Source organism: Nicotiana tabacum, chromosome 19, assembly GCF_000715075.1.
Source record: "Nicotiana tabacum cultivar K326 chromosome 19, ASM71507v2, whole genome shotgun sequence".
In the NCBI taxonomy this organism is placed as follows: Eukaryota; Viridiplantae; Streptophyta; class Magnoliopsida; order Solanales; family Solanaceae; genus Nicotiana; species Nicotiana tabacum.
The window spans coordinates 128,566,691-128,594,044 of record NC_134098.1 but is presented as its reverse complement, the minus strand read 5'-3'; the positions used below and the strand labels follow the sequence as shown (position 1 = coordinate 128,594,044).

Sequence of the window (27,354 nt, the reverse complement as noted above, 5' to 3'; positions counted from 1 at the left end):
GAGGCTCCCCACTTGATCTTAGGTTGACCAAACACCGCTCTCTTCTTGTTCTCCCTCTTAATCAAAGAGATCAAATATACGATCTCCGAAATTTCATAAACTCTTGGAATATTCATTAAGAGATAAAAAATACGTCAAATATGTTTTGCTCAAAGTTCTTGCAACATTCAAGATTCAAATGGAGTGCTGCTACATACTTCTTGATCATTAAATACATCAAGAAAATGCATATCATCTTACATTCGAGAAATACGTCGCTAAGGCCCTCGAATTACGAATAACAAATCAGAGGGAAGAATAAAGGGACAAACAGATTTGTACTCACATTGTTTTATCAATAAAATTATGTTTCTTCATATTTATATTGTTGTTGCAATTTATTGTTGTATCACCAAAGAATTTATTGCAAACATATATAATAATAAAATTATTTTAATAAAGATATTTGGTTCATCGGATTGAAAATAGGATATATAAATTTTCTTATTTTATATATCCTATTTTCAATCCGATGAACTTGAAGAAATTTTTTATTTCAATTTATAACCTTGGTCTTCTTAAAAGACTTTGAGTGAAGAGTTATGAAGATCGGTTTATGTCATTTGATTATTATTTTTTTACCAAAATAATTAATTTCAATATTATCATTTCATACTCCATTAATTATGATATTAAATTAATATCAAAATTATAGTATAACTAATCCAAAATTACTCATACCGGAAATAAAATTTTATCCAAACACGAAATTAAATAATTCACATTGTAGACAGTGATGATGATATTTCAAAATAAAAAAAAATCACATCGTATGCGGGATTATTTTTCTTTTCCTATGAACCGAAGGATTGCAAATGATTTCCTATTAAAGTAAACTTCCCCTAAAATTTCCCTCCTCCGGCGTTCCACTAAAACCCAGTACCAAAACCCCCCCGTCAGTCTCCTGTGGCACTTTTCAGTTCTCACCGCCCTATTCTCTTCAACCCAAGAATTGATACGGTTATATCAATATCCCAAAACCCCATTTATCAATTTCGTATGCTTCACAGCAACAATGGGAAGTAGGTCGCGTTTAGCAGGTATGGAAGTTCCCATTATTGGCAGCGATTCGGTCAAGTTCGTTCAACTCTCCCTCGCTTCTTCTACTTCTACTTCCGCTTCTGCTCCAACTCCTTTCACAAGAGATGTCGGTTCTTGCTCCATCATTGGGAATCCTCCCGCTTATTTCACTTGGTACACTCCTTTTGCTCTTCATCTTACCTTACTAATATGATTACAAGTTTACCCTTTTGAGTGTGGGTTGGAATAATTGAATGTGTGCATTCTTTCCTAATGTAGTTTATTTATTTTGCACATAAGTGTACCTTCCGGAGTGGGTTTAAAATATTAAGTGTGTCAAGTGATTTATGCAATTCATATGTATGCAGGTGCGCCCTTTTGTGTGTGGATTGAAATATTGGAGCCCGTATGTTGTTAAAATATAAATTAATTTATGCATGTCATGTGCATGCAATTGTGCAGTTTTGAGTGTCTATTGAGGTGGTGTGTGTGTGTGATGTTAAAAAGACCAGTGATTGTATTTCTTGAATGGTGAAACAGTCAATCTTGTTTTAGCTTATTCGAAGAAATTTCTTTCATACTTGTAATTGGAACTCATATTTGTGTGATCCAATTGGTGTATTTTGAGCCTAGCCTGATGCACAGTGGGTTTCCAACATGGATAGAGAGGAGGGATAAAAGTTTTGTTTGCGTTTGAGGACCTAAAGGGCAGCCCGATGCAATAAGCTCCAGCTATGCGCGGGGTCCGGGGAAGGGCCGGACCACAAGGGTCTATCATACGCAGTCTTTGAGGATCTAACATATTAAAAAACGCTAGAGGACCTGTCTTGTGTGACATGAGCTATGTCAACCGGGGGATAGACCTTAGACCTCAGATAAACTTGATGATTGAAAAATTCAGTTATTAATTTTCCAGAGATACATTAGCATGGATGAGTATGACTCCTCTGCAAAATTGTTGTATGTGGAGTTTTCTTTTCATTTTCCTGGGTGAGGGATGTTAGTTAGTTCCTTCATCCTTGTGTTAAGAAGATAAAAAAATTGAATTATTAAATAGTGTTATAAGAAAAATAAATAGTGATGGAGCTTCTATCTGATCAGCCCCCAATTGTGCTTGAGCTTTGCCTGCTTTTGTAGTAGGAGTTAAGAACATCTCATTTTATTCTTCTCACATATCCGTCTTGTCTGGTTGTTATTTTACTTGTTTTCTTCCTTGATGTGTTCGCTGTAGCATATTGGTTTGATGACCCTGGTATTCTTCTTGCACAGACTAACTATAACTGCTGAATTTTGCTGCTACAGGAAAATTTGCAGAAGTCAGCCAAATGTGCTGGAAATAATGGAGTTCTGTGGTTATAAGGAGTTCCCCAAAACTGGATTGCAAATTGTATTCCCAGAAGAACTTTTTCCATTTGCGCTGATCTGCAAAAATGAAGTATGCCATTTTTTGCTGGCTTTGTGCTGATAATAGTCTTGTTTGTTTTAATGGTTGGCAAAGATTTTCATGGATCTTTAACAATTGTTGATGCTCTCTTGGTTCTTGCAGATGACGTTTTCTTCTGTCAGACCGTATCTGCTTCATGCCATGACAGTATCTGGGGTTGCTTATCTTATTAGACTTGAAAACATCTCCAATTATGTATCTAGCTCCCGTTTGCAATCCGACGACTTTGTTGAGTTCAACACTCTGACCCATCCTCATCAAGGAGCAACAACAGCAGTGGCAGGAATAGCAGAATTGATGGTAGTTGGAAGAAGTGATGGATCTGTTGGATGCTTCCAGCTTGGCATCCTTGACCACCGAGCTCCAGGTTATCCTTGTACATTTTCCCTTCAATTTTCATTTTATGTTTTTTGAATGTGTTTTTGGCTCTGGAACTTTTGCATTTTGGTTGTACTTTATGTTTTGAAATATGGATTCTCTTGTCCTTTTATCTTGTCACTACGGTTACTTTAACATAGGAGTGGCAGCTAGATGTTTTACTTTTTACAATCTTGTTGCACTTACGCTTTGATCTCATCTCTTTTCTCCTGTCCGTGCTGACACTTTGTAAGTTGATAGGCTTTGTGCAGGAGCTGCGTGATGATGGTGGTCTTGGTCGTTTGTGGGGCGTTTTGTCAAGGTATTTACTATTTCATATCAGGAAATGTAGTTAGACATGGCCTTCTCGTCTTGTACTGCAGCTTCAAGGGCTTAGGCTGCAGCTACTTGCTGGAAATTGCAACTCTTGAGCTCTTTGAATGCTTCAGCTTCAACTGAAGTTTTCAATTATGGCTTGCAACTACAAACAAACTGTAAAAACATAAATTTCTTGGAATTCCAATCAATATTTAACCTAAATAACTCTAAAATTAGCAAAAAATCAATTATAAAAACTACTTGTACAATTAAATCATAAGCAAGTAAGTAACATGGGCCCTACTACTATTTTCACTCAAACTATAGGGCTTAGTATTCAATTAGCGAAGTAAGACAACATAGTTTAATTGATTCGATAACATAACTCTATTCCTTAAAGTTATCAGTCCTCCCTCTCATATATTGGGCAAAAAGTGTGTTGGAGCAATAGGTGAGACAAAGTTAGAGAGGAACTAAAATATCTCCAGGTGGGTAGCAAGAGATGCTGTAAATCAATGCTTTGGCTTTTGATGATTTCTAGAACTTCACATACCAAAACTAATGGCTTTACTTGAAAAACAGCATTTGATGCCCATTCATATGAAGCATGTGGAACCCACCCCAACCCCCACCCAAAAAAAAACCCCAAGAGAAATCCAGCTAATGACTATATTTTTCTACAATCTACACAACATATTTTGACTATGATTTGCTATTTCTTACCGTTTATCAGTTGTCTTATGCACTCTTGTTTCCCCCCCTTTTACCTTGTCTCTATTTCCAGGGGCAGGTCGATTGCAGCAGTGCAGGATCTAGTAGTATCAGAGTTCCACCAGAAAAAGCTTTTATTTGTGCTTCACTCTGATGGGAGCTTACGTGTGTGGGACCTTTCTACTATTAGCAATAATAAAACACTTGTTATGCCATATCAATTAGATTTAGTTATTCTTAAGCATGGATTTTTGGGGATTCTTTGGTCTCTTCTACTAAGTTGTTGTGGTTAAGGGCAATGTTTTCAAAGGTTCATTCAACGCGCGCTTAAGCCCTGAAGCTCAGAAAAACTCAGGGAGGGCGCTTCGCCTTGCTTTAACTGCGCTTCAGTGTAGGCAAGGCACTAAGGCGTGCGTCTCATTGCCCATGGGTTCTATCTTGAAACCAACGGTACTAGACAACAAATATAATCGGCAAATAAGTGTAGTAGTTGTTGAGGAAAACATTAGGAATGAATTTGTTTTTTTCCCTTGAATTGCATATATATTTTTATTTTTATCCTTCATTGCAATCTATGGGAAGACATGTTATAGACTACATTTAGTAAGAAAACATTACTGTACATACTCAACGGAGCAGGGTTTTATTTTGGATGACTTATCAAAGAATATGTTAATTTGTGGTCATTACTGTGAGGTTTAAGAATAAATGTACTGACGATCTGCCGGTATCCATTTATGTGTGAATACTCCTTTAGGTATATTTGATTGTAAAGAAAGCAAAATGAGGTGTAGGAAACTTAACTTTGCTCCTTTTTGTGTGTTTGATAAGTAAGCAAGCTATGTGAGAAGTGCCAAAACCTTCCCACTAGCAGACTTCACTCCCAACTAAGCCTTGCACAACTTTCAGGGTTCTTGAAGGGAGGTCAATTTTTTCTTATTTTAGACCTTCCTTTCCTTCCAAAAAGCACATACAAGAAAAATTTGGTCCTTTTCTTTACATTGTCAGCAAATTTTCCAAGAAATATTTTCAACCTGTTTATGTGCTATAACGTGGAGAATTTGGAGGGAGAGGAACAGGAAGCTGTTTAAAGGATAAGGTCCTTTCATTCCAAATTGCGAACATGATGCTATTTCATATTTATTTGGAACAGTCACTCCATTATTTTCATTATTACAAAGGGTTCCTGGCAATGCTTTCAGATTTATGTAAGGTTTTCTTTACTTCATTTTGCATGTAGGCTCCAGTTTTGTAAGGATATGGGTGGGAAACGACCACAACAATCCTGATGCAATTCCTCTGGCAGTACTACGAAAAGATGATTCGGTAAGTCCATTCCTAGTTTATTCATGTCTTTCTGTAGATTTTCATTTTTCTTTGTACTTTCTTTTGTATCAGTTGGGTACATTCTGCGTAGTAGTGTAGATATGTCGGGAAAAATATGTTGCAAAGAGTACACTCATTTTTCCTGTCTTATATTTGCCTTATTGCTTTGTGCTTGTCATTTCCTTATTTGGCGAATCTCATAGCACGTATAATTCTGCAATAACCTCCAACTTACATCAGATATGTGCTTGGTAACTAAACAAGAAGACGATATTGTGATTTGTGCACTTGATGTTATTTTTCTTTTTCTCGTGGAAACCGAAATTGTTCATATTTACTTCTTGGGTTGTAGGGGGGCCTGCCTTCAATTCTTTTCAGCATCTTTGCTCTGATTTGGTGCATAGTCACCCTTTTGGCCACACAATGTTCATTCATTTTTTAAGTTAGTTTCTTGTAGCTATATTGTCATCTCCACGCGATTTCCTTTCAGTGGCACCTGCTTTTTGCGAGGTTGTTTTTCCTGCATTGTGCGCTTCCTCTTTTTCAACAAAGAACAATTGTCAGTTTAAAACAGTGGTTGGTTTTGTGGTCTTGAGTGTTTCAGTCTCTTGATCGCGGCCCATTTTCTTGTTGATTTCAACTGCAACTGATTGTTTCCTGAATACCAACTGCATTTCTGACCCCGGAGAACCTTTGGCTTTTTCAAACTTTGCCATGTTGGTTGGTCGCGTGGGACTTAACCTTTTTCAACTTTATTTTGCCTTTGTAGGCATTTCACTTTTGACTTATTTCTTCCAAAGTTTTCAATTTCAGAGCATCGGGGAACCTTTAACTTTTCACATTTTGCCATGACGGTTAGTCGCGTTGGACTTAACCCTTTCAACTTAATTTTGCCCTTGTAGACACTTCCATTTGATTTCCTTCTTCCAAAGTTTTTGATTTCAAAGCATCGGCCATCATGGCCAGTCGGGATCGACTCGATTCCTTTGCCGAGGCTGAGTGCCTTTTGAATATATATATATCAGCTCGCTTCAAACGAGGACCTTGTAAATCGGTCTTGCCGTCTTTTCTTTGCCTTATTTTGGAACAAAGTTAGACCGAAAGGGATTTAAAGAAAAACAAGCAATGGAATAGAGAATGAATTCAAACAAAAGGCGTCCCTTTCGGGGAACGGAAAGGACTTATCTGGAAGTACATACGGACTTCAATGAACATGACATGCCTTTTGGACTGGATGCCTGATCTTGATCTCTGTAAACCGTCCGACTCTCAGGAACTCATGCTTGGTTACAGTGATGAGATTGCTCATGCACCACACATATTTTCATTTAGCCAAAAATAGCAGCTCCTTTTGTAAATTGCAATATCATATGCGAAAAAGTATTTAGGTGTCTTCTAGCATAATACCAAAACATGTATCTTGTTTCCTTGAGCTTTTAACAGATGTAGATGAATTTAGAGGAGTTCCATCATTTCCAATGGTAGTTAATAAAATATTACCTAGTTTTCTTGCAGTTAATACCTGATGTAACCTTTTGTCAATGTGAAATTATTTGGTAGTCGTCATGAGCTCTATATTTGCTTAGTTTTACTGCCAAGTAACAAGTAGCTTGAAATTAGATGGTAGTTGTTGGAGATTGCTACATCTGTCCCTCATTGGTTGTGGGTTTCCAAAGGAGTTTAAATGGTCTTTGGCTACTCCACCCATTGTCTTAAGGTTTTGGGTTGAATTCTCAGATTCTTTTAAATGGTATCAAAGCCAATCTTTGGTGAGGCCGTTTGCACAGTGCTTTCCAATATTCATGTGCTGTTGCTCTATGTTTTTCTCTCTCAACTCAATCCATAGAGCTGCTCTGGACTTCTCTCTCTTTCTCAATTCAACCCATCGAGCCACTAATATTGCTCCAGGCCTACTCATTAGCTTGTTGAGCTTTATCTCTCTCCTCCTACTCGAGGCCTATTCCTGTTGAGCCCCCCCTCTCTCTACTTGCAGAAATAATAATAGTAGTTATAATAATAAAAAAATAGTAATAGTAAAAGGCAGCATAAAAAGAAAAACCAGTCCACATGTAAACCTTAGAAATGGATTACACGCGAAGGGTGTTAGAAATGCTACACCTGTTTCTCATTAGTTGTGTGATGGTTTTTAAAGGAAATTAAATGGTCTTGGCTAGATGATCACTGGGTGATAGAGGATTTAGATGGACCATATGGCTTAGAGGTGGCTCCCACCACCTATAAATGGAATTTGTTCCGATACGTTCGAGCTGATTTCTTTGGCATTCTCACCTTTCATAACGTCATCAACCAGCCCAATGACTTATTAGGTTTGTACTTGCTCATCATGACTAGGCCTGATTCTTGTTTCTTGTAAGTTTTCTTTAGTGTTTTCCCCTCTTTTTAGCTTCTCAAAATTGGATGTTTCGAATGCAGATTGTTCAGTATGGTCACAGTGGTTTTGATTGACTTGTTTTTATTTTTTGATAAGGATTTTGATTGATTTGCTATGTGCTCAATTGTTGGATTTTCACTTTTTGCCCTTTGTATGCCTATTACTTTAGCTTTAACTTTGACTTATTTCTTTGGGTTACTTAAGGAAGTTGGCACAGCGATGATCTCTTTGTATAGCCTTTATTTCAGTCCTGGGGATAGAATTAACTTGTTACTGGATCCTTCCACAAAAAGCATCTCATTGGTAGAGGTAACAGTTTTTTGTAGGTTCTTTTTTTGACAAAGAGCAGCTTGCTTTAGATATCTTGATTAATCTAAGTATTCATTATTTTGGGAATCGTTATTGCAAGTTATGTTTGATTACTGTTTTTTGGCTAGCCTCAGGGTGAAGTCATTGATGTAAAACTTACTCCAAATAAGCTGTGGATACTCAGCGAAAATGGATTGGTCATGAAGGAGTTGTTTTGTCAAAGTAGGAAAGAGTAAGTTTTATGATGCCTGGTGTGAAATAGTATTTTATAACTTTCTTAGCATGGTATCACTATACATCTTGACGGGTAGATGATTGGGTGTCTTTTGTAGCGGATTATGTTTTGACTGGTAGATGATTGGGTGTCTTCAGTAGTTGAGGAGATTGTCATCAGTTGAGCAGTTTTATGGATTCCTTAGGAAGAAATAGTGTTCAGCCTTGTGTTGATTTTGTGTCTCTCACCATTTCATTAGATTTTATGTGCGAAGAGTGCTTATTAGTTTTGCTTAAAAGAGCCGAGTTTTTTGGGATGGGGCTGTTGGGAGGAGAAGGATCAGTTGCTGAAGCGATTATAGTTTCTACTTTTTCTCTTAGGATTATCATCTTTTATGCATTCATAGTTTCTTTGGCGTTAATAAAGACACATGCTGGTTCCTTTTCATTTTCTGCTGCTTTCAATGTTTTTGGCAATTTAGACTGTATTGGTGATTTAGCTGCAAAGGTTAACTTAAGTTTTGTATTTATTCTTTGTTTGGATTTATATACTCTGTATCTTGTCTCGAGGGCAACTAATAGTCTGAATTTTTTTGTCAGGGAATTAGCTTATTGCTATTCTTTACAGGATACATTTGTTGCTGAGCAGCTGTTTCAAGGCTCTGAAAATTCTTCAGATGATCTACTTTGGCTTTGTCACACAGTTTTGTCATCTTCAAAGGTACTCTATACATGCTGTTTTAGTATCTTTTCTATTTATTGTTGTTTCTCCTTGTTGATATGTTCCATTTGTTTACATAGTCATTTGCCTTTTCCTCCCCAATTTGGTAAAACTTCTTTTGGATTTTTTTTTTCCTGTATAAACATTGCGGCTCAATTTTAAAGGCAGTATCTTGATGTCATCAATTAATGTTATTGATCTGTCAGATTAAGCATGAATATTATGGCTAGTGAGCTATTTTCCTCCCCCCCCCCCCCTTTTTTTTTTTTTTTGATAAGGTAAATAATTTATTAATAAATGGGAGAAACCCCGCGTACAAGCCATATACTAAAAAGAAGAGAACCTATACCCCTCTTTTTATCTCTGAGTTTTTGATTGTTATTTTGTTTAGTTTTTCTGCTATCCTGGGGCAGGGGGGGAGAGGGATCTTGTGAAACCGGTTGACAGCTCTGCAGCTGCTAACCGGCTTGGTGGTATTGTTTGAGTATTAATGAGTCAATTAGGCTTACTTTTGCGTGAATGGAATACTACTTTTTATGAGTCAAGTGAGTAAGCTGCTCACTTTAATATTGGTATAACCTGAAGATTCTCTTGAGGTGCTATAGAACTGCTTTCATGCTGACCTCTGCATGCTCTTGCGTAATTGATTCAGTAAGAGATTTGATCATAAATGATATTTCACTGAAATTGCTCCCCTTAATTTTTTTTGCTAAGTTGAGAACATATTTTGATTCCTAAGTTAAGCATATACAAATGAGTGATCTCATGATCTATTCGAATAAGCTAGCAAAACTAACCCAATTAAAAAAAACAAATTAAGTGCTAAACTAAAGCTTGTTGAAAACCTGTCATTCTAGTTTTGCCACTCAAGTACTTTTTAGCTTGGGCTACTTTTGCTCCGGATTAGTAAATTCTTGAAGTGCAACTGACTTGAAAAACAATCTAGGCATCTTCTTTCTTGATCAAGAAGTATTCTTGCTTTTGACTTCGACGGATAACTCAGTGGATGAGTTTTAGAATAATTAGCTCATTGGACGAGTCTAGACAATGACAGACTAATTTGTGATATATAGACTCTTGCATCTTGAGACTATCAAAACATTTGCCTACAAAAAATATACTTAACTCTAGTTCTCGCAAAAGTCTGTCATTTATGTTGCAGCAGATGGTACCATAACACTATTTACCCTAGGTGAAGAAGTTATCAGTGAATTGGGAAGAATTTGCTTGCCACATTCTAAATTCCATGAACTCTTAATCATGTCATTGGTTCAAAGTTGAGGTTATACTATCTGTAAGAAGATGTAGTATAGTTGGTACTGCAGCATACTCCTTAGATATTCCAATAGTGCATGTTATTGGATATTGCCCTTTCCGATTTAGGTTCCAAAATGGAAACCTTGGGCATAAAATTGTTACTACTTTTTTTTTCTTCCTTTTGTGTACAGGATTATTAAATAAACCACCTGAGGAGTTTGAAGATGCTAACTAAGTGGAGTGAAATTGACTTCTCATGAGATGGAAAATTATTGTGTAGCCCTAATATGAAAGTCTCAAATTTCTAAAACTTCTAGCTTAGACGGCATAGGCCATGTTATTACGTTGTGTGAATCATTGCTGAAGTAGTTGAAATATACTTTGCTTAAAATCATTCTTTTTCGGTTCTCTTGTCAGACAGGCAAAACCGTGTATTTAATTGCATATTCACATCAAACTTTTGGTGAAATATATTCTTCTCTAAATATTACCAAAGGAGTTAATCGCCTCTTTCTGTAATTACTGCAGGATCAGATTTCTCCATTTGTATCTTCTGTTTTCTTACGTAGGTTGCTCCTTCCGGGTGTTTATCATAGAAATGTTCTTCGGGCAACATTACGAGATTTTAGCAAGCACTTCACTGATTCCGAATTTGATTCTTTGACTGTGGATGGACTGAAAAATGAAATTCTGTCAGTCATTCAACATGAGGTATTTTCAGTTGCATGTGGATTTGTATAGTGCTTCTATTGATATTTCCAGGTTTCTATTCCATAAATTTCAGGGTAATTCAGTACTTTTTTCTCCTTTTTCAAGGTGGGAGCTGATAGTCCAATTTCAATACTTCAGAGCTGGAAAACCTTTTGTACCTGCTATTTCAATAATTGGTGCAGAACCAATGTAGCGTGTGGTTTGCTTATTGATTCAGCCACACAAGCTGTGGGTGTTATTAGAAAAAACTCAGTCTCCATTTGTCGTAGTCTCGAGGACATAGAGCTTCTTGTTTCTAGTACGTCAAACATTTTTTTTTGAGATCTTATTTTCTTACTTGATTTGTCTTTCTCTTGTACGGTCGTTGCAATTTTCCTTATTCAATTGCTCTTTAATTTATGCTCTCAGGATCTTCTGATGAACATGGAAATGTAATAAGCTCTGGGTTGGACTCCTCTAATAATGATCTTGAACGGGAAATTCTTTCAGAGATACTGCAGTGTGTTCGTAATCTCAGTCAACAGTTGAGCAAAGCTGCTCCTACCATATTTTATGAATCGCTTCTTAGAACACCAAATTTATCATCTGAAGAGGTCATTTCACGGTTGCTTAAAAATTTAGAAAGTGGTTATAGCTCATCAATGGCAGCTCTCCATGTATCCGAACTCGGAACTGATGTAGCACTGGATAAGGAAATTTCCTACCACAAAAGACTCAGAAAATTCTCAGTAGATATGCTTTTATCCCTACACAACTTGTGCAGTAGAGCTACCAAATGGGGGAGAGTTTTGCATGTTATTGAGAGCTACTTGAAATTTCTCGTGCCTCGAAAATATGAACATAACTTGGATTCTGATGGACTATTCACAGTCAGCACTGCCCTTACAGTGCAGGCGACTTCTCAGGTTGCTAAAGTGATGTTTGAATCTGCATTGGACGTGCATTTGCTTCTAAGCTACATGGTTAACAGTAGCAGTCAGGTGTGTGTTACTTTTGTTATCAGAGATCATCAATATCCAGAATTGGCTGTGTGGTACAAGTTAATAATATCCTAGAATTGTTGTTACTTCTTGTTCTATGCTCCATTTTCTATTGTCTTGGTTTTGCAGTACATTAAATATTGAAATATCAAAAACTACTGTTTCAATACCATTTTCTTGAATGCTAACGTATCTTTCCGATAGTTGGGGCGTGCATGGTGTTGTTGACTACCTGTCTATTTTAACTTTGGCTATTGCTATTCTGTGTAGTGGACAAGTTGCAGATATCCTTATGAAGTAAATTTTAGAATAGTTCTTTGTCTTAAAATTGACAAGAGTGGGTTGCTCTAGTGGTGAGCACCCTCCACTTCCAACCAAGAGGTTGTGAGTTCGAGTCACCCCAAGAGCAAGGTGGGGAATTCTTGGAGGGAGAGAGCCGAGGGTCTATCGGAAACAGCTTCTCTACCCCAAGGTAGGGGTAAGGTCTGCGTACACACTACCCTCCCCAGACCCCACTAGTGGGATTATACTGGGTTGTTGTTGTTGTTGTCTTTGCTCCCGTTGAATAAAAGGTCATATCAGTGAATATGACTTAAATGTTTGGAGCAAGTGATCTAGAGCCCTCAAACCCTTTTAAGATAGAGATTTCCCTTTTTAACCCTTATATTATTATGATAATATCAATTAATCAGCTCTTTAAAGAATTAATTGCATTATTCAATCTCATATTCAATTGCTTTAGCAATTTTGCTACTGATAATAAGCTTCAATTCCAATAGTCATTCTTTTTTGTACGAACAATCGGTCTGTAGATAAAAATCGAAACTAAAAACATAGTTGAGGGTGTAGAAGGAAAGGAAAAAAGTACTCCCTCTGTTTCAACTTATGTGACATTCCTTATTAGTCCATTCCAAAAAGAATGACACATTTCTATATTTGGGAATAATTAAACATTAAAGTTCCCATTTTACCCTTAATGAGAAGATTTTATAGCCACACGCATGTTATGATCCCGCAAAGCTTTTACCCTTTAAGCTAAGTGACCATAAGTTTCAAAAGTCTTTTTTTTTAAAACTCCGTTCCGAGTCAACCTACATCACTTAAATTGAAACGGATGGAGTATCATTTAACGCAAGATAGTGTAAAAGAGAAGTCCAAAGGCAGAAGTAGCAACAAAAGAGGTTGGCTACTACCAAGGAGGAGTTACCTTGAGGAAAAGAAACAGGAAAAACAATATCTAGAGAAGTAGAGAGACAGAAGTAGTGGAAGAAGATTTGTCCCGAAACAGATTTTAAAAAAGAAGAAAACGAAGAAGTCTGAAGTGTGCCCTCAGAGGAATCTTTGTACCAAAGTAGCATAAGGCTTTATCTTTCTCATTTTTTCCTCTCATTTTTTTCATCTCTTAAAGTCTGATTCAGTTAAGTGAGGAAAAGCAAAACAAAGAAAAGAAGTTAGAAGGAACAAGGCAACCTTTAGGAAGTTAATGGGCTTATAAAAGAAGTGGTGATGTATAGTTTTTTTTTTGTGTGGATAAAGATCCCTCATGAGACTTGGTATGATTTCAATCTGATAGAAGTACTGAAAATGCACTGGATTTCTCAATTCTTAGCTCATACAGTAGTAAATATGGGATGCTCATATGTACAAGTATACTGTGATGTTTGCTTTATTGCCTTTTTGTGCAAGCATAATGTATATTTCTTCTTATAACACTAGATACTACTGATCACTATAATCATGGAACAATTAATGTTTGCGGAAACCGTTGCAATCCGCATATGAAAGTCACTACATAAAGTAATGATTTAAAAATACCTTTAGGAGTCTTAAGTAATAATTAGACGGAATTAATTGTGGTCTTTGAAGCTCCATATATCTGTGTTTTTAGCTTAAAAAATAATGAACTGGATGAATTATTTTCTATGTTAGATAATAATCTGCCAGATTACACTATTTCCGCAAAGAAGATAACAATTCAACAACATCATTTTTGTGTTTATACTGAAATTCTTGTTTTCTTTAATGAGAAGTTGAAAAAAAAAGGCCAAATACATAAGTGGCCCCTTAAATTTGTCCGGATTTTTTTATTTAGACACTTAAACTAAGCTTTGTTCCTATTGAACCCCTGAACTCGAGTCAAAGTGTGCCAATTAGACATATCTTGCTGACATGGCAAAGTATGTGTGCAACAATCATTTTGAGCGCGTCAAGCCAATATCTTTTAACAAAATATTTTGCTCTCCTTCTTCCTCACTCTCGTTCCCTCTCACCATCTTCCGCCACCCTTGCTCTCCCATCTAGTAGGGAGAAAAAGGAACGACTGTAGAGCCACAAAAACAAAATATAAAACACTCTTTCATTCATCATTTCCTTCTCTGAGTTTTTCTATTGTTTTGGTGTCAAATCCTTAACAATTAAGCTTAGAATTTTTATGTTCACGCTGGAACATCCATCATTTATCTTAATTGCAACTTCTGAACAATTGTCACCGTCCAGTGATTTCTTTCCCAAGTTCACATTCACCATCGGAGCAATTCCCAACACCAACTGTGATACCTCCATCACAATTCTCGATGTTGGCGGTTGGTGATACCGTCAACTGAAAGCTCAGATTCCTTATCTCTGGCAATACAGAAAATCCAACATTCAACAAATTCATTAGACTCGGTTGTCACACCGCATTCTTATTCTTAGAGTTGGGAACTCAACAAAGATGAAAGCTTGTGGATAAATACCGTACCTAGTTCACATAATTCTTGAAGAACTGATATGAACCAATTTTCTTTCTTTTTGCTCTATTTTTGTTATCTGATCAAAATCAAAACTTAGAAAGTAACTTTCGGTATGGAAATGGAAGACAAAGAAAAATAGAAGTAAGGGATAGGAGAGAGAAGTAATGAAAACAAGAAACAATGTGTCGGAGAAATCTCCAAAAAATTTCCATTACCCAATATCTTATCACTGTAATTTGGGGTCATCTCCACAAAATTTTCATTACCTAATTCAATATGGTAAAAGTGATCACTGATAAGGATCACAAGAAGAAGAGCAGGGGACCGGGGGTAAGAAGGAGAGAAAAGGGGGAGGATGGGAGATCCGGAATTTTTTTTTCACGTGTCACATTCTTATTCTTCTATTTTGCCATGTAGGAGGAGTTTGACAGCATGCTCCTAAGCTGTTTTTGAGATTGTGCCATGAGATTGTGCCAAACGTGTCTGATAGGAACATTTAGACTTGAGTTTAGGTGTTCAATAGGAACAAAGCTTAGTTCAAGTGTCTAAATGGAAAAAAACGGACAAGTTTAAGGGGCTGCTTATGTATTTAGCCAAAAACTAAGTTTATGAAAGCTGTTGGAAGCTTTTAGTATCAAATAGGATTTTGGTGCAATTTGTCTTTGACTATCAGGATCTCAAATGTTCTCTTCTTGCAGATTGGCATGTCAGAGGATGAGGTTTCAAGAGTTAAAATTGAGTTAGTTCCAATGATCCAAGAGGTTCTTACTGAGTGGCATATCATCCATTTCTTCAGTACCACACCATCTGAATCTCCTCTTCTTGAAGACTTCAGCAGTCAACTTTCATCTTTACAGCTTGGTATGTACCACTCTATTGTGATGAAGAGCTATTATGGACTATCCTAGGTCGGCTGCTTATTGCATGTCAGTTGATGTATCTAAGCAGACTCAATTAAACTTTTATGATCTCTTCTGTGGCTCTGGTAGTCATAACGGAAATTTGAAGGACCATCTTCTGACTGAAAAGCGGTGCGGGTATTAATCACTAGTGGACACTGTCTAAAATTGCAAAAAAGAGCTTTACAGTAAGGGTGTAACATCTTGAGGAGCATTGCAAAAACTAGAGGGAGACTGATACAACCTAGGGGAGAACCACACCCCAAAAGCTAGTTATTAAGGTGGGAGAGTGAAAGGCTATATAAACCCCACATCAGCACTTTGTAGTACCGATGTGGGACTCTAGTCCCATTCCTTGCAATAGACCATAACAAACCACCACGCTCCGCATTCGTCGTCCTCGACGGCTATGCGCAGCAGAAGCGTGGTGGTTTGTTATGGTCTATTGCAAGGAATAGGACTTGAGTCCCACATCGGTACTACAAAGTGTTGATGTGGGGTTTATATAGCCTTGGGCTCTCCCACCTTAATAACTAGCTGTTGGGGTGTGGTTCTCCCTATGTTGTATCAATGGTATCAGAGCCACCCTCCGTGCCCACCATGCCTTGGATTGTGACGCCGGTATGCAGTGTTCGCCCAGGGCGAGAAATGTCTAGCGCACAACCGTCAAGGACGACGGATGTGGAGCGTGGTGGTTTGTTATGGTCTATTGCAAGGAATGAGATTTGAGTCCCACATCGGTACTACAAAGTGCTGAGGTGGGGTTTATATAGCCTTGGGATCTCCCATCTTAATAGCTAGCTTTTGGGGGTGTGGTTCTCCCTAGTTGTATCAGAGGCCTTCAGTGGGAAGGTTGTTGCAACTAAATTGGGATTGCTTCACTTATTATTTTAGTATTAGCTTCTTATCTTGGAATCGAATGGGTAGAACGGAAAGAAATCTAGTCAGTGTTACAATATAAATAAAGCGTGTCATTAATTTCTATTTTTTCGAGTAATATTTGTGACTGGTGCTGCTTATTCTTTTGCAATATGTATAATTATTGTAAGTCGAAAACTAGGGATGCAAGTGATGGAGGTTTCGAGTTTTGCTTTTTCTTCTTTTTTCTTTGTGTTTTTCAGATTCCCTTTCTGTAATTGTGGATTAGAGGTAACTTTTTTGACACTTCTAGATTGATTGCTATGGTTTTGTATGTTTATCTATGTTGTCAGATGGCAATGTTGATCGGAGATCATGGAATGAGAAACTTGGTAAATCTGAATTCACATTGGCCTTCATTCTGTTACTTGGAGGTCATAGCAGTCCATCTTTCAGACATCTTCCTGATCCCAGCAGTCTAAGTAGTTCAGTACAAGAATTTGCTAGCTGGATAATATGGGGGAGAACAGGAGCAGAACCGTCTGTTTTCTTCAGTCATTCGGTTGGCCTTGCTCTAGTGTTACTTAGACATGGGCAATATGATGCTGTTGAGGTAGGTTGCTGTCATTTTCATTTTATGCTCCCCAAAATAATTCTTAAGATCTTACTGAAACAATTTGTTCTTTCATCCAGTATGTACTCGGTTTGGTGGATACGTATTCGCGCAAGGAGAAGATCTTCCAAAGTCTTCAGAGCGATGGTGGGGAGTGGTCCACTCTGTTGCATCTTCTTGGTTGTTGCTTTATTGCACAAAGCCAACGTGGCTTGCATGGAACAATGAAAGAAAGAAAAATTTCTGAAGCAGTTCGGTGTTTTTTTCGGTATGTGTAGGCTTTAATGCGAAGTATCTTGTTACTTTTACAGTCACAGCTATGAACTGGATATCTCCAAGAAGATATTTACAGCTGCAGGTCAGATTTAGTGTTTAGTCTGGAAAGAACTGGTATATCGAGGATCAAAAAGTGATCTTTTGTGACTGAAATAGGAGAAATTTGTGGGCACATAGCAAATTGAAATGAAAATAGAAGACCGAAGGTTGAGGCATGAGAGTGAGATAAAATCAGAAGGAGATTGCAGCATCTCAAATGGTAACTTTGATACTGACAGTAACTGTATTGAGGCTTGTTGCTGCTTGGTAAAATATGTCCCAACAGATTTGAGATTGTTAGAGACATTAAAGTTGCTTTGATGCATCACTGTAAAAACTGTTGGAGAGCATTTTGATTGAGAAAAGAACAGATAGGAAATAGATAGTATGGTCTAACAGCGAGAGTCTAGACTTTTATTCGTTATAGTAGCCTCCACAGGTCTTGTCAGACAAAAAGGATAAAAAGAAGTCTTAACTAGGTTCCTCTTTTTATTGGACATATTTTTTATGTCTACTAGCTTCTGTAGGTTTGAATAAAAGGAACTTCAAGTCCACGTCTCGATGGTAGCAGCATAGGTACTGGTTGTGAAATGATATAGTTAACCATATACTTTTCACTCGGACATCTTCCTTTATTGTGGCTGGATTCACGGTTCTTGGTAATAATTCTTCATCTTTGTTGTTCCTTATCTTGTTCCAAAAGTTGAAGAAGCAAAAAATAAAAGAAATGACACACAGTCACACAGTAAAATTAGAGCCTTATTTCAATTTGGATTGCCATGACTTCTGTATAAAGTCTCATGTTCTTGACTTCCTGTGTTGTAAATATTCTTGAAATGGTACTTATAATATTTTTTGTTGAAGTGGTTCTTTTGTGAACATACTGGTTATGCTTATGCTTGCAGAGCTGCGTCTGTAGGAGGAGCTGCCAACGCTTTGCAAAGCTTGCCAAATGAAGCAGGATGGATACACCTTGGTTTCTGTATGTTTTTCCGCTGAAGCTTCTTGTAATTCTAGAAGAAAGCTCTCACTCATTTTCCTCAGTATCTTTGATTCTTTAACTAAAAGGACGTCATCTTACTTCATACTGTTATGTATCCTAGCTCAACATGTCTCACCTGCTGCTTGGAAGCTTCATTACTATCAATGGGCAATGCAAATATTTGAACAACATAACATGAGGGAGGCTGCCTGCCAGTTTGCTCTTGCTGCACTTGAGCAAGTTGACGAAGCTCTTGGATCTGGTATTCTTGATGAATCAGCGACTGCTGTCAAGGGAAGACTTTGGGCTAATGTCTTCAAGTTCACGTTAGATCTCAACTATTACTATGATGCATATTGCGCAATCATTTCAAATCCAGACGAAGAAAGCAAAACCATTTGTCTGAGGCGTTTTATAATTGTTCTATATGAACGAGGAGCTGTGAAGGTTCTGTATCCTTGGTCTTTTTTCTTTCCTGTTGCAGCCTTATATGACCATTCTGTTTTACCTGTTGTCTTCCCTACTTTCTATATGTGTTTTCACTACATTCTTTCCATTTACCCTGTAAATAGTTACTGGATAACTTATGCTTGCTGTCTTCACTTTTCCTTTCATCCAGATTCTTTGCGATGGCCAGCTACCATTTATTGGCTTGTCTGAGAAGGTGGAGCGAGAACTTGCTTGGAAGGTTTGTAATCATTTCATGAACTATAAATGATTTAATACAGTACACGGTTTGCAGCTTCACAAGGCTCACGTTAAATCTGAAAAATTGTAGGCTGAGCGTTCAGATGTTTCAGCCAAGCCAAACCCATTCAAGTTGCTCTACGCATTTGCAATGCAGAGACATAGTTGGCGGAGAGCAGCGAGCTATATTTACTTGTATTCAGCACAATTAAGAATCCACGGTGCATTGAGAGATCCCCAACGGCGATCTTTTATTCTGCAGGAGAGGCTAAATGGGCTTTCTGCTGCTATCAATGCTCTGCAGCTGGTTCATCCTGCATATGCTTGGATTGATGCTCCACTTGAGGAAACTTGTTCTAATATGTATCCAAGTAAAAAGGCTAGGATAACCGTGGAAGAACAGTGTAAATTATACTTCAAGATTTATTTGATTTTTTCAAAATCATTTTCTTTTTTAAACTATCACTACATTCTTTTGTTTGGTTATGTCACATCCATTTTCTCCTTTTCCAGCTCCTGGTACTGGTGCTCAGTCTCAAAGGCAAAGGTCATACTTAGATGTTGAAAAACTTGAGAATGAGTTCATTCTAACGTCAGCTGAGTATTTGCTATCATTGGCAAATGTCAAGTGGACTTTTGCGAGTAAGTTTGATGCTAAGTTAACATGCCTTTCCCTTGTTTCTAAGTTCTAAATTAGCTGTGTTTGTGCTTAACTCAATATTTTCAAATTTGAAATTCTGGGTTTTGAGATACTCTCTGGTTTACACCTTGGTATTTTCATTTGTTTGCTACTGGCTATTATGTCATTTTGGATAACATATATCGAATTGAAAACTTTCCTTAGAATTGTGCTTCGAACAAAGAAGATTGTGTCACTCTTCAGCTTATGTGAAATGGAAGGTCTCAACTCAATGAGATTCAAAAATTAAGTTTCCCTTTGCTCCTTCTACTTTCCTTTAACAAATGCTTTTCTTCTTTCAGGAATTGAGGCACCCCCAACGGATGTAATTGACCTTTTGGTTGAATCAAACTTGTATGATATGGCTTTTACATTAATTCTTAAATTTTGGAAAGGGTCAGCTTTGAAGAGGTATGTTGTTTTGGGTAGCTCCAAGGGAAATTAGTAAGCCTCCGTGATTCCTAGGTTTCTTGACTTGCAATTCTTGTGCTGTCTCTCAGGGAACTTGAAAGAGTTTTTGCAGCTATGTCATTGAAATGCTGCCCAAAAGGACTGCAAGCCCCATCAGTTGGGTAAGATATTCTTGATTCTGCTTTTTATATGCATCATTTCTCATTCCCCTCGATGCAAGCTGTTTTTCTTAGCATGTTTCTACCATTAAATTTGTGATACCTATTACTCAGGAATGGTCAGAGGATGCACAGTCTTCTTTTGACTTCATCGCAGGATGAGATTGTTGTCCATGAATCGCCTAATGTTGGTCCAGCTGCACATGAATCTAAAGGCAGTAGCCAGTGGGAGACACTTGAGCTCTATCTTGTCCGTATCTTCCTTCTTTCATAACTAATTTTAACTGTTTAAAGCAAATATACCGTTCTTTCAATTTTTATCTCCATAACGTCAATGCAGGAAAAATACAAAAAGTTTCATGCTAAATTGCCTGTTGTTGTTGCTGATACTCTTCTTGCTGCTGATCCTCAAATTGAGTTGCCTCTTTGGTTGGTTCAAATGTTCAAGGTAACTACACCATCATTTAATTAATTGAGGGCCTAAGCCCAAATATTCAAGGTTGTATAAGTGTCATGGAAAAGAATTACACAAAAATTATTTATCAAGATAAAACAAAAAATATGTCAGACAAGAGTTGCTCATACCGTCTAGTCTCTGCATAGAGTGTGAAATGCTTATTCCGTTCTTTTCTTTGTTGATGTCTACTTCAGCCCTATCATCTGGAGGATGTAAAATTATTGACCTTGCAAAATATTTTGGATTTTCTCTTTGTGGTAAATTCAAGGAATTAGAAGATTTTTTTTGAGAATGGTAACAGTATATTTATCAGCATTAAGGAAAAGCTGGGCACCATATTTACAAAGTAGAATATAAGAAGTTTGAGAGCTGATCTACTAAAAGTTCGAGGAGAGTGGTTCTGGTTAAGGCCACCACTGTTGAGCATTCGCGCTTACTTTATGACCATATTTATACCCCCCCCCCCCCCCCCCCCAAAAAAAAAAAAAAAATCTCTGCCTAGAAATCTCTGATCAAGGAGAGAACAAAAGCCGTTTTGCATATCTCTGGATTCCTTGGTTCGGGCCAATCAAATCTTTTTACCTTAGTTTCTAGAAAGAAAAGAATTTGGAGAAATCTTAGGTCTCACCGAATCACACATAGAGATATTGATAACACACATAAAGCTAATGGTATTTCATAACTAATTGATTGAGCAGCTGCCCGTAGACCACCCCTCATCATATTATGTTTACGATTCAACATGCCAACTGATAAACAACTTATTAGAAATACAAGACAGCATCATACGACATCACAGAGAATGAAACAGCATAAGAAACTTGGTTTGAATGGGTGGAGAGAAGAAACCATCTGCTTAGAAGAATGACCTTAAGTGGGAAGGCACTTTCATGGGTTAGTGAAGTGCCGCAGAAAGCGTCAAGGAGAAGGGGAAACACGTACAACAGATGGAATATCAGAGACAATACCACCACCTTTTATTGCACACAAAAATACAACGTATATGGCAGATTTATCAGCCTTATAGCAGTGCATGGAACTAACCGATCAGTCATTATTATCCTAGAAAAGGCCTTTAATGTGGGACGGGGAGAGCTAGCTATTAAAATAAAGAATTTCATGAATAGAAGAGCAGTTATTACAGATCCACCGTTGCCTTTATTACATAACACCTATGCTCATACAACTCGTGAATGCAAATGGTCCAAAATGAATGGGGCCCAGATGATCAATCAAACTGAGGAGGGCATTATTAAAATACAGGGGACAAAAATCTCGGATGATAAACTCTTGAGCAGGTGTGGTTGGTAGATTCTCCAAGGAACTTGATGAAATTCCCACTAGAAACGAAGTCCGAAAATGGATCAGCAACAAGTGGAGCAATGCTATTGGGGTATACGAATTGAATGGATGTCAGTTCCTGTTCGAGTTTCCAACCAGATGAATGGCGGAACAAGTATTAGAAGGCACGTGGAGATGGGGGAAAGCAAAATTGAATCTGAAATGGTGGACTCCAACGACGGCTTGTGTTCCAGCAGAAATTAAGCCTGCTTGGGTTTGGGTCAGAATACTCGGCCTTCCTCTACATCTCTGGTCTGCTGACACCATGAAAGCCATTGGTGACAAATGCGGAGGTTGGATTGAGACAGAACAGGAAACAAAACTAAAAAACCACCTCCGTTGGGCTCGTATCAAAGTCAAAGGGCCACCGACAATTAATCAGAAGGAAGTGGAGGTGGAGAACGACGGCTTAATCTTCCAATTGCTACTATGGAGTGAACATCCGGTGGCAGTTAAAACCCAGCGGATATCGATGAATGATATTGATGGAACAAAGACCATAAAAGGCCAGCCTAGGTCTGCTGTAGCTGGGACTGACAGGGCAGAGCACATGGAGGCCAAAAAGTCTCCTATAATTCAAAAAAGGGACAACTGTATCACACCATCTGTTGAAGTGGGGCAAACTTCTGGGCTTGGAGGAAATAAGGAAAAGGAGAGCAAACTATTGGGCCTCCCTCAAGGGGCCCAAATTTTAAAAGAAGTTGATAGCCTAGTAGGTCTTGATATTATTTCACTTGCTTCTGTGGAAGACCCAAAATGTTTTGATAACATTTTATATGCATCTGACGAAGGCCCATCTCCAGCTGGACTAAGACACGATCCAGTGGGTCTTGAAATTGAAGCGAACTCATCGCCTTTATCAATCTGTTCGATGACTTCAAAGGCTTCAAAGGTAACGCCTGCTGAATACGTATCCAAGGGGGAAAACTCATCAACACCTGTCCAAATTCAGAGCTCTATGCATGAGACACAACACGATGATTATGTTACTAACCAGGAAGAGGAATTATGTTTGGAGAATCAACTGGTATAAGTACAAAATCAATAACAGCCTCTACTGTATGATGGCACACAATGTTGGGAGGGAGAAGAGGTCATACCTCTAGACATACAAAATCAGATGGTAGAAGAAGACACATCCTTATGGGTACATAAGAATGTTATCAAGATGAGCAAACAATATGGGGTTGATTTCCAAGGCTGCGAATGGGAGGCTCTCTCTCTATTTATGAAAACTGACAAAAGAAGACTGCAGAACAGAGGAGAGGAGGCACTTACAATCTGTGATACACCAAAGCCAAAAATCAATAGAGAAGTTAAGAACGTAGAAATTGGGATGAAGTTCAAGGAGAGTGGATCGAGTAGCAGGGGGAAAACAACATCACTGTTATCCAATGAAGGTCAAAATTATATCGTGGAATGTTAGGGGATTGAATAAGAGGAGAAAAAGAAGGGTTGTGAAAGCACTTGTTCATAAATGGAATGCTGATGTCTATTGCTTACAAGAGACAAAGCTGGAAGGGGACACGACGAGGGAAGTTAAACAATTATGGGGGAGAAGATGGATCGATTGGGCTTGTCTAGAGTCTAACGGGAGAAGTGGGGGGATTTTACTACTGAGGGACAAAAGGGTTTGGGAAGGTTATGTAGAAGGTTACGGGACACAGAGCATATCTTGCAAACTATCCTCTGTTTTTCAAGACTTTACATGGTTTATCACAGGGGTGTACAGATCAAATAGCAGAAAAGAAAGGCAAGATCTTTGGTGGGAATTAGCAGCTTTCAGGGGGATTTGCGAGGGTCCATGGGTGGTTTGTGGTGATTTTAACACCACCAGATACACACAAGAAATGAGAAGTAGGGGGTGATACAATAGTGCTATGCATGAGTTCTCAGACTTGATAGGGGAACTGGAACTATCCTCTGTTTTTCAAGACTTTACATGGTTTATCACAGGGGTGTACGGATCAAATAGCAGAAAAGAAAGGCAAGATCTTTGGTGGGAATTAGTAGCTTTCAGGGGGATTTGCAAGGGTCCATGGATGGTTTGTGGCGATTTTAACACCACCAGATACACACAAGAAAGGAGAAGTAGGGGGAGATACAATAGTGCTATGCATGAGTTCTCAGACTTGATAGGGGAACTGGAACTGATTGATCTTGGCAAAATACATAAGTTGCCACCTGACCTATGGCCCAAATTCCCCTATACACACTTTTTGCGAACAAAAATTACTTTACATACGCAACCTTTCTAAAGTGTCTAAGACACACTACTTTTGTCAGATGGGGCGCGCATGTTTAACAAATAAAAGTGAGCGCGTCAGATCTATACGTGTTTTGTCAACATGGCCATCTGCAACTTTATTCGAACGGCTCAGATTTAATAAAGTTGATCTGATGGCCTACATAATTCTTTTCTTTTTATCCTTTTTCTTTTTACCAAAAAATGTCTCTCTAGCCTTCATTTTCTTTTCTCAAGGTACTGTTCAATCAAGTTTTCTAAGTTTTTTCTTTTTCTTTTTTCTTTTCCCTTTATAATGAGAGGAGCGGGTGACCGGAATAAAGGGCCAAATAAGTTTGACTATATTGGAGGTACTATCATCTTTTACTTTTTCTTTTCCTCCGGCAAAGAGCTAGCATTTTTGTGCATTTTAAACTTGAAATAGAATCTAAAGTTGCAGATTTTGATTTTGATTTTGGTAAATAGAAATTTCAAAATTTGATAAGTTTGGGTGCTTCAATAGTATGGATATGAAGATGCTTGATTCATGTTAATATTTTGTTCTGGTGGGAATTTGCCATGGCTGTTGGAGTTTAGAGGAGGAGGTCGACGGGTATGGGGGGTCAGAAGAAGATGAGAAACGTGAGGGGGGGGCTTTGTTTCTTTTTTGTTTGTTTTCTTTTAAATATTATCAATTGGTGTAAATTTAGTAATTTTTTTTTTCTTGAGTTAGGACACGTGTCACGACCTTATTGGCGCGTGACCTTACATATATTTTGAAAAGCTGGTCAAGAAAAAAATGGTGTGTACTAGACACTTTAGAAATATTGCGTGTGTAAAGTAATTTTTGTTCGCAAAAAGTGTGTAAGGGGAATTTGGGCCATAGGTCAGGTGGCAACTTATGTAACTGATTGATCTTCCACTGGCAGGAGGTATTTATACATGGTATAAAGGAAATAATCATATTGCAGCGTCAAGAATAGATAGATTCTTGATAACGACTGAATGGGATGAAGAATTTAGCAACATCAAGCGGTCCTTATTGCCTAGGCTAGACTCTGATCATCTACCTGTCCTGCTGCAATGTGGAGAATGGGAGAAGAAAAAATCTTACTTCAAATTCGAAAACTGGTTGCCGGAAGTACAAGGTTTCTCTGAGATGATTAATGGGTGGTGAAGCTCTTTTGATGTCACAGGTGCACCAGACTACATTTTAGCAGTTAAGCTAAAAATATTGAAAGGGAAACTAAAAGAGTGGAATCTTAACAACTATGGTAGTTTGGAGAACCGGAAAACAGAAAATTTGAATGAAGTTCAAAACCTAGACAGGTTATAGGAGCAGAGGAACTTGATTGAAGATGAACTTGTTCTCAAGACAAGCTTAGAGATGGAATTTGAGGAGATGTCAAAGTTTGAGGAGATTGCTTGGAGGCGAAGGTCCAGAATACTATGGCTAAAAGAGGGAGATAGGAACACAAGATTCTTCCACAGAATGGCAAATTCACATAAGAGAGCCAACAACTTGGACAAACTTGAGATTAATGGCGAGCAGGTTTCTGACCCTGAGGTCATCAAAGATGAAATTCTGCAGTATTACACCAGCCTCTACACTGAAACTGAGACATGGAGACCAGATTTCAACTATCTTGAAAGCCCAAAATTGACTGTTGCGGAGGCTATATGTTTACAAAGACCTTTTGAGGAAGAGGAAGTTCTGGCTGCTTTTAGAATTTGTGCCTCTGACAAGGCACCAGGCCCTTATGGCTACTCTATGGGATTCTTTCAGAAATGCTGGGCAGTAGTGAAGGAAGACATCATGAAAACTATTGAGAATTTTCATTCAAAGGAATTCTTTGAAAAAAGCATTAATGCAACTTACATTGCACTAATTCCAAAGAAGAAAGGAGCCAAGGAACTGAGGGACTTCAAACCTATCAGCCTAATTGGGAGTGTGTACAAAATTATTTCTAAGATGTTAACAGAAAGGCTCAAGTCTGTAATGATCAAGCTAGTGGATGAACAACAAATGATATTTATCAAGGGAAGACAAATTGTAGATGCAGCTCTAATAGCAAATGAATGTGTGGATTCTAGACAGAAGGGGCAAAAACCTGGAATCCTATCTAAACTTGATTTAGAGAAGGCTTTTGATCATGTTAATTGGAACTTTCTGATCAAAATAACGAAGGACATGGGATTTGGGAGCAAATGGCTGAAATGGATATTGTTCTGCATTAGCTCTGTCAGGTTCTCTATTTTGATTAATGGCTCACCTGAAGATTTCTTTCCCTTAAAGAGAGGCCTTAGGCAAGGTGATCCTCTCTCCCCCTTTTTGTTTATCTTAGTCATGGAAGGTCTAAATTGTATGATAAAAAGGGCAAAGACAAATGGTTGGATTAAGGGATTCAAGGTATCCAACAAACCTGACTGTGCGATGGATATTTCCCATTTGCTATACGCAGATGACGCTTTGATTTTGTGTGACGCTAAGGTTGATCAACTGAGGCACATCAGACTGATCTTAATTGTGTTTGAAGCAATTTCTGGGCTCCATGTCAATTGGACGAAAATTCAGCTTTTCCCCATTAATGTGGTGCCTCATATGCACATATTAGCCGGAACTCTGGCTTGTGAAATTGGCAGCCTGCCAACTACCTACCTGGGTATGACTTTGGGGGCTAAAAATAAAGCATTGGAGATATGGGATAGGGTAATTGAAAGAAGTGAAAAGAGATTGGCCAAGTGGAAAACTCAATATCTTTCGCTTGGTGGCAGAGTGGTGCTAGTAAACAGTGTGTTAGACTCTATACCAACATATGTGATGTCTCTGTTCCCTTTACCAGCTAAGGTGGAAAAGAGAATGAATACTATCAGAAGAAATTTTATCTGGCAAGGTAACAAGGAAACAAAAGCTTTTCACCTAGTGAAGTGGAAGAATGTCATCTCAAGCAAAGTTAATGATGGCTTGGGCATCAGAAATCTGAGACTACATAATAGAAGCTTACTATTTAAGTGGCTCTGGAGATACAACCATGAGCAACAGGCTTTGTGGAGAAAAGTAATAGAAGCCAAATATGGTCAAGACTCCCAATGGTGCACTAAGAGAGTTACTTCCTCCTATGGGGTTAGTAACTGGAAGGCAATTAGGAATCTGTGGCCTAGTTTCTTCTAGAACACTGAAGTCAAGCTAGGAAACGGTA

General features: G+C 38.0%; 1 protein-coding gene across 4 annotated transcripts in view; it reads left to right on the top strand.

Moving 5' to 3' along the window:
- Positions 1 to 806: 806 nt before the first annotated feature.
- LOC107792899 (nuclear pore complex protein NUP160) overlaps positions 807 to 27,354 on the top strand; it is a 33,347-nt gene continuing 6,799 nt past the window's right edge. The window contains exons 1-24 of one of the 4 annotated variants that reach the window (XM_075238616.1): positions 807 to 1,233; positions 2,362 to 2,494; positions 2,606 to 2,870; positions 3,122 to 3,182; positions 3,963 to 4,078; positions 5,103 to 5,215; positions 7,812 to 7,916; positions 8,051 to 8,148; positions 8,730 to 8,850; positions 10,636 to 10,818; positions 10,924 to 11,116; positions 11,227 to 11,798; positions 15,229 to 15,391; positions 16,641 to 16,900; positions 16,981 to 17,168; positions 18,121 to 18,197; positions 18,319 to 18,644; positions 18,817 to 18,885; positions 18,976 to 19,288; positions 19,398 to 19,526; positions 19,866 to 19,974; positions 20,064 to 20,135; positions 20,247 to 20,382; positions 20,473 to 20,580. In XM_075238616.1, coding sequence (XP_075094717.1) covers positions 1,055 to 1,233; positions 2,362 to 2,494; positions 2,606 to 2,870; positions 3,122 to 3,182; positions 3,963 to 4,078; positions 5,103 to 5,215; positions 7,812 to 7,916; positions 8,051 to 8,148; positions 8,730 to 8,850; positions 10,636 to 10,818; positions 10,924 to 11,116; positions 11,227 to 11,798; positions 15,229 to 15,391; positions 16,641 to 16,900; positions 16,981 to 17,168; positions 18,121 to 18,197; positions 18,319 to 18,644; positions 18,817 to 18,885; positions 18,976 to 19,288; positions 19,398 to 19,526; positions 19,866 to 19,974; positions 20,064 to 20,135; positions 20,247 to 20,382; positions 20,473 to 20,580 — 4,089 coding nt within the window. In that variant the 5' untranslated portion in view covers positions 807 to 1,054. Of the gene's footprint in view, positions 1,234 to 2,361; positions 2,495 to 2,605; positions 2,871 to 3,121; positions 3,183 to 3,962; positions 4,079 to 5,102; positions 5,216 to 7,811; positions 7,917 to 8,044; positions 8,149 to 8,729; positions 8,851 to 10,635; positions 10,819 to 10,923; positions 11,117 to 11,226; positions 11,799 to 15,228; positions 15,392 to 16,640; positions 16,901 to 16,980; positions 17,169 to 18,120; positions 18,198 to 18,318; positions 18,645 to 18,816; positions 18,886 to 18,975; positions 19,289 to 19,397; positions 19,527 to 19,865; positions 19,975 to 20,063; positions 20,136 to 20,246; positions 20,383 to 20,472; positions 20,581 to 27,354 lie in introns of those variants that run through there. The other 3 variants (XM_075238615.1, XM_075238618.1, XM_075238617.1) reach the window with 3 other exon arrangements.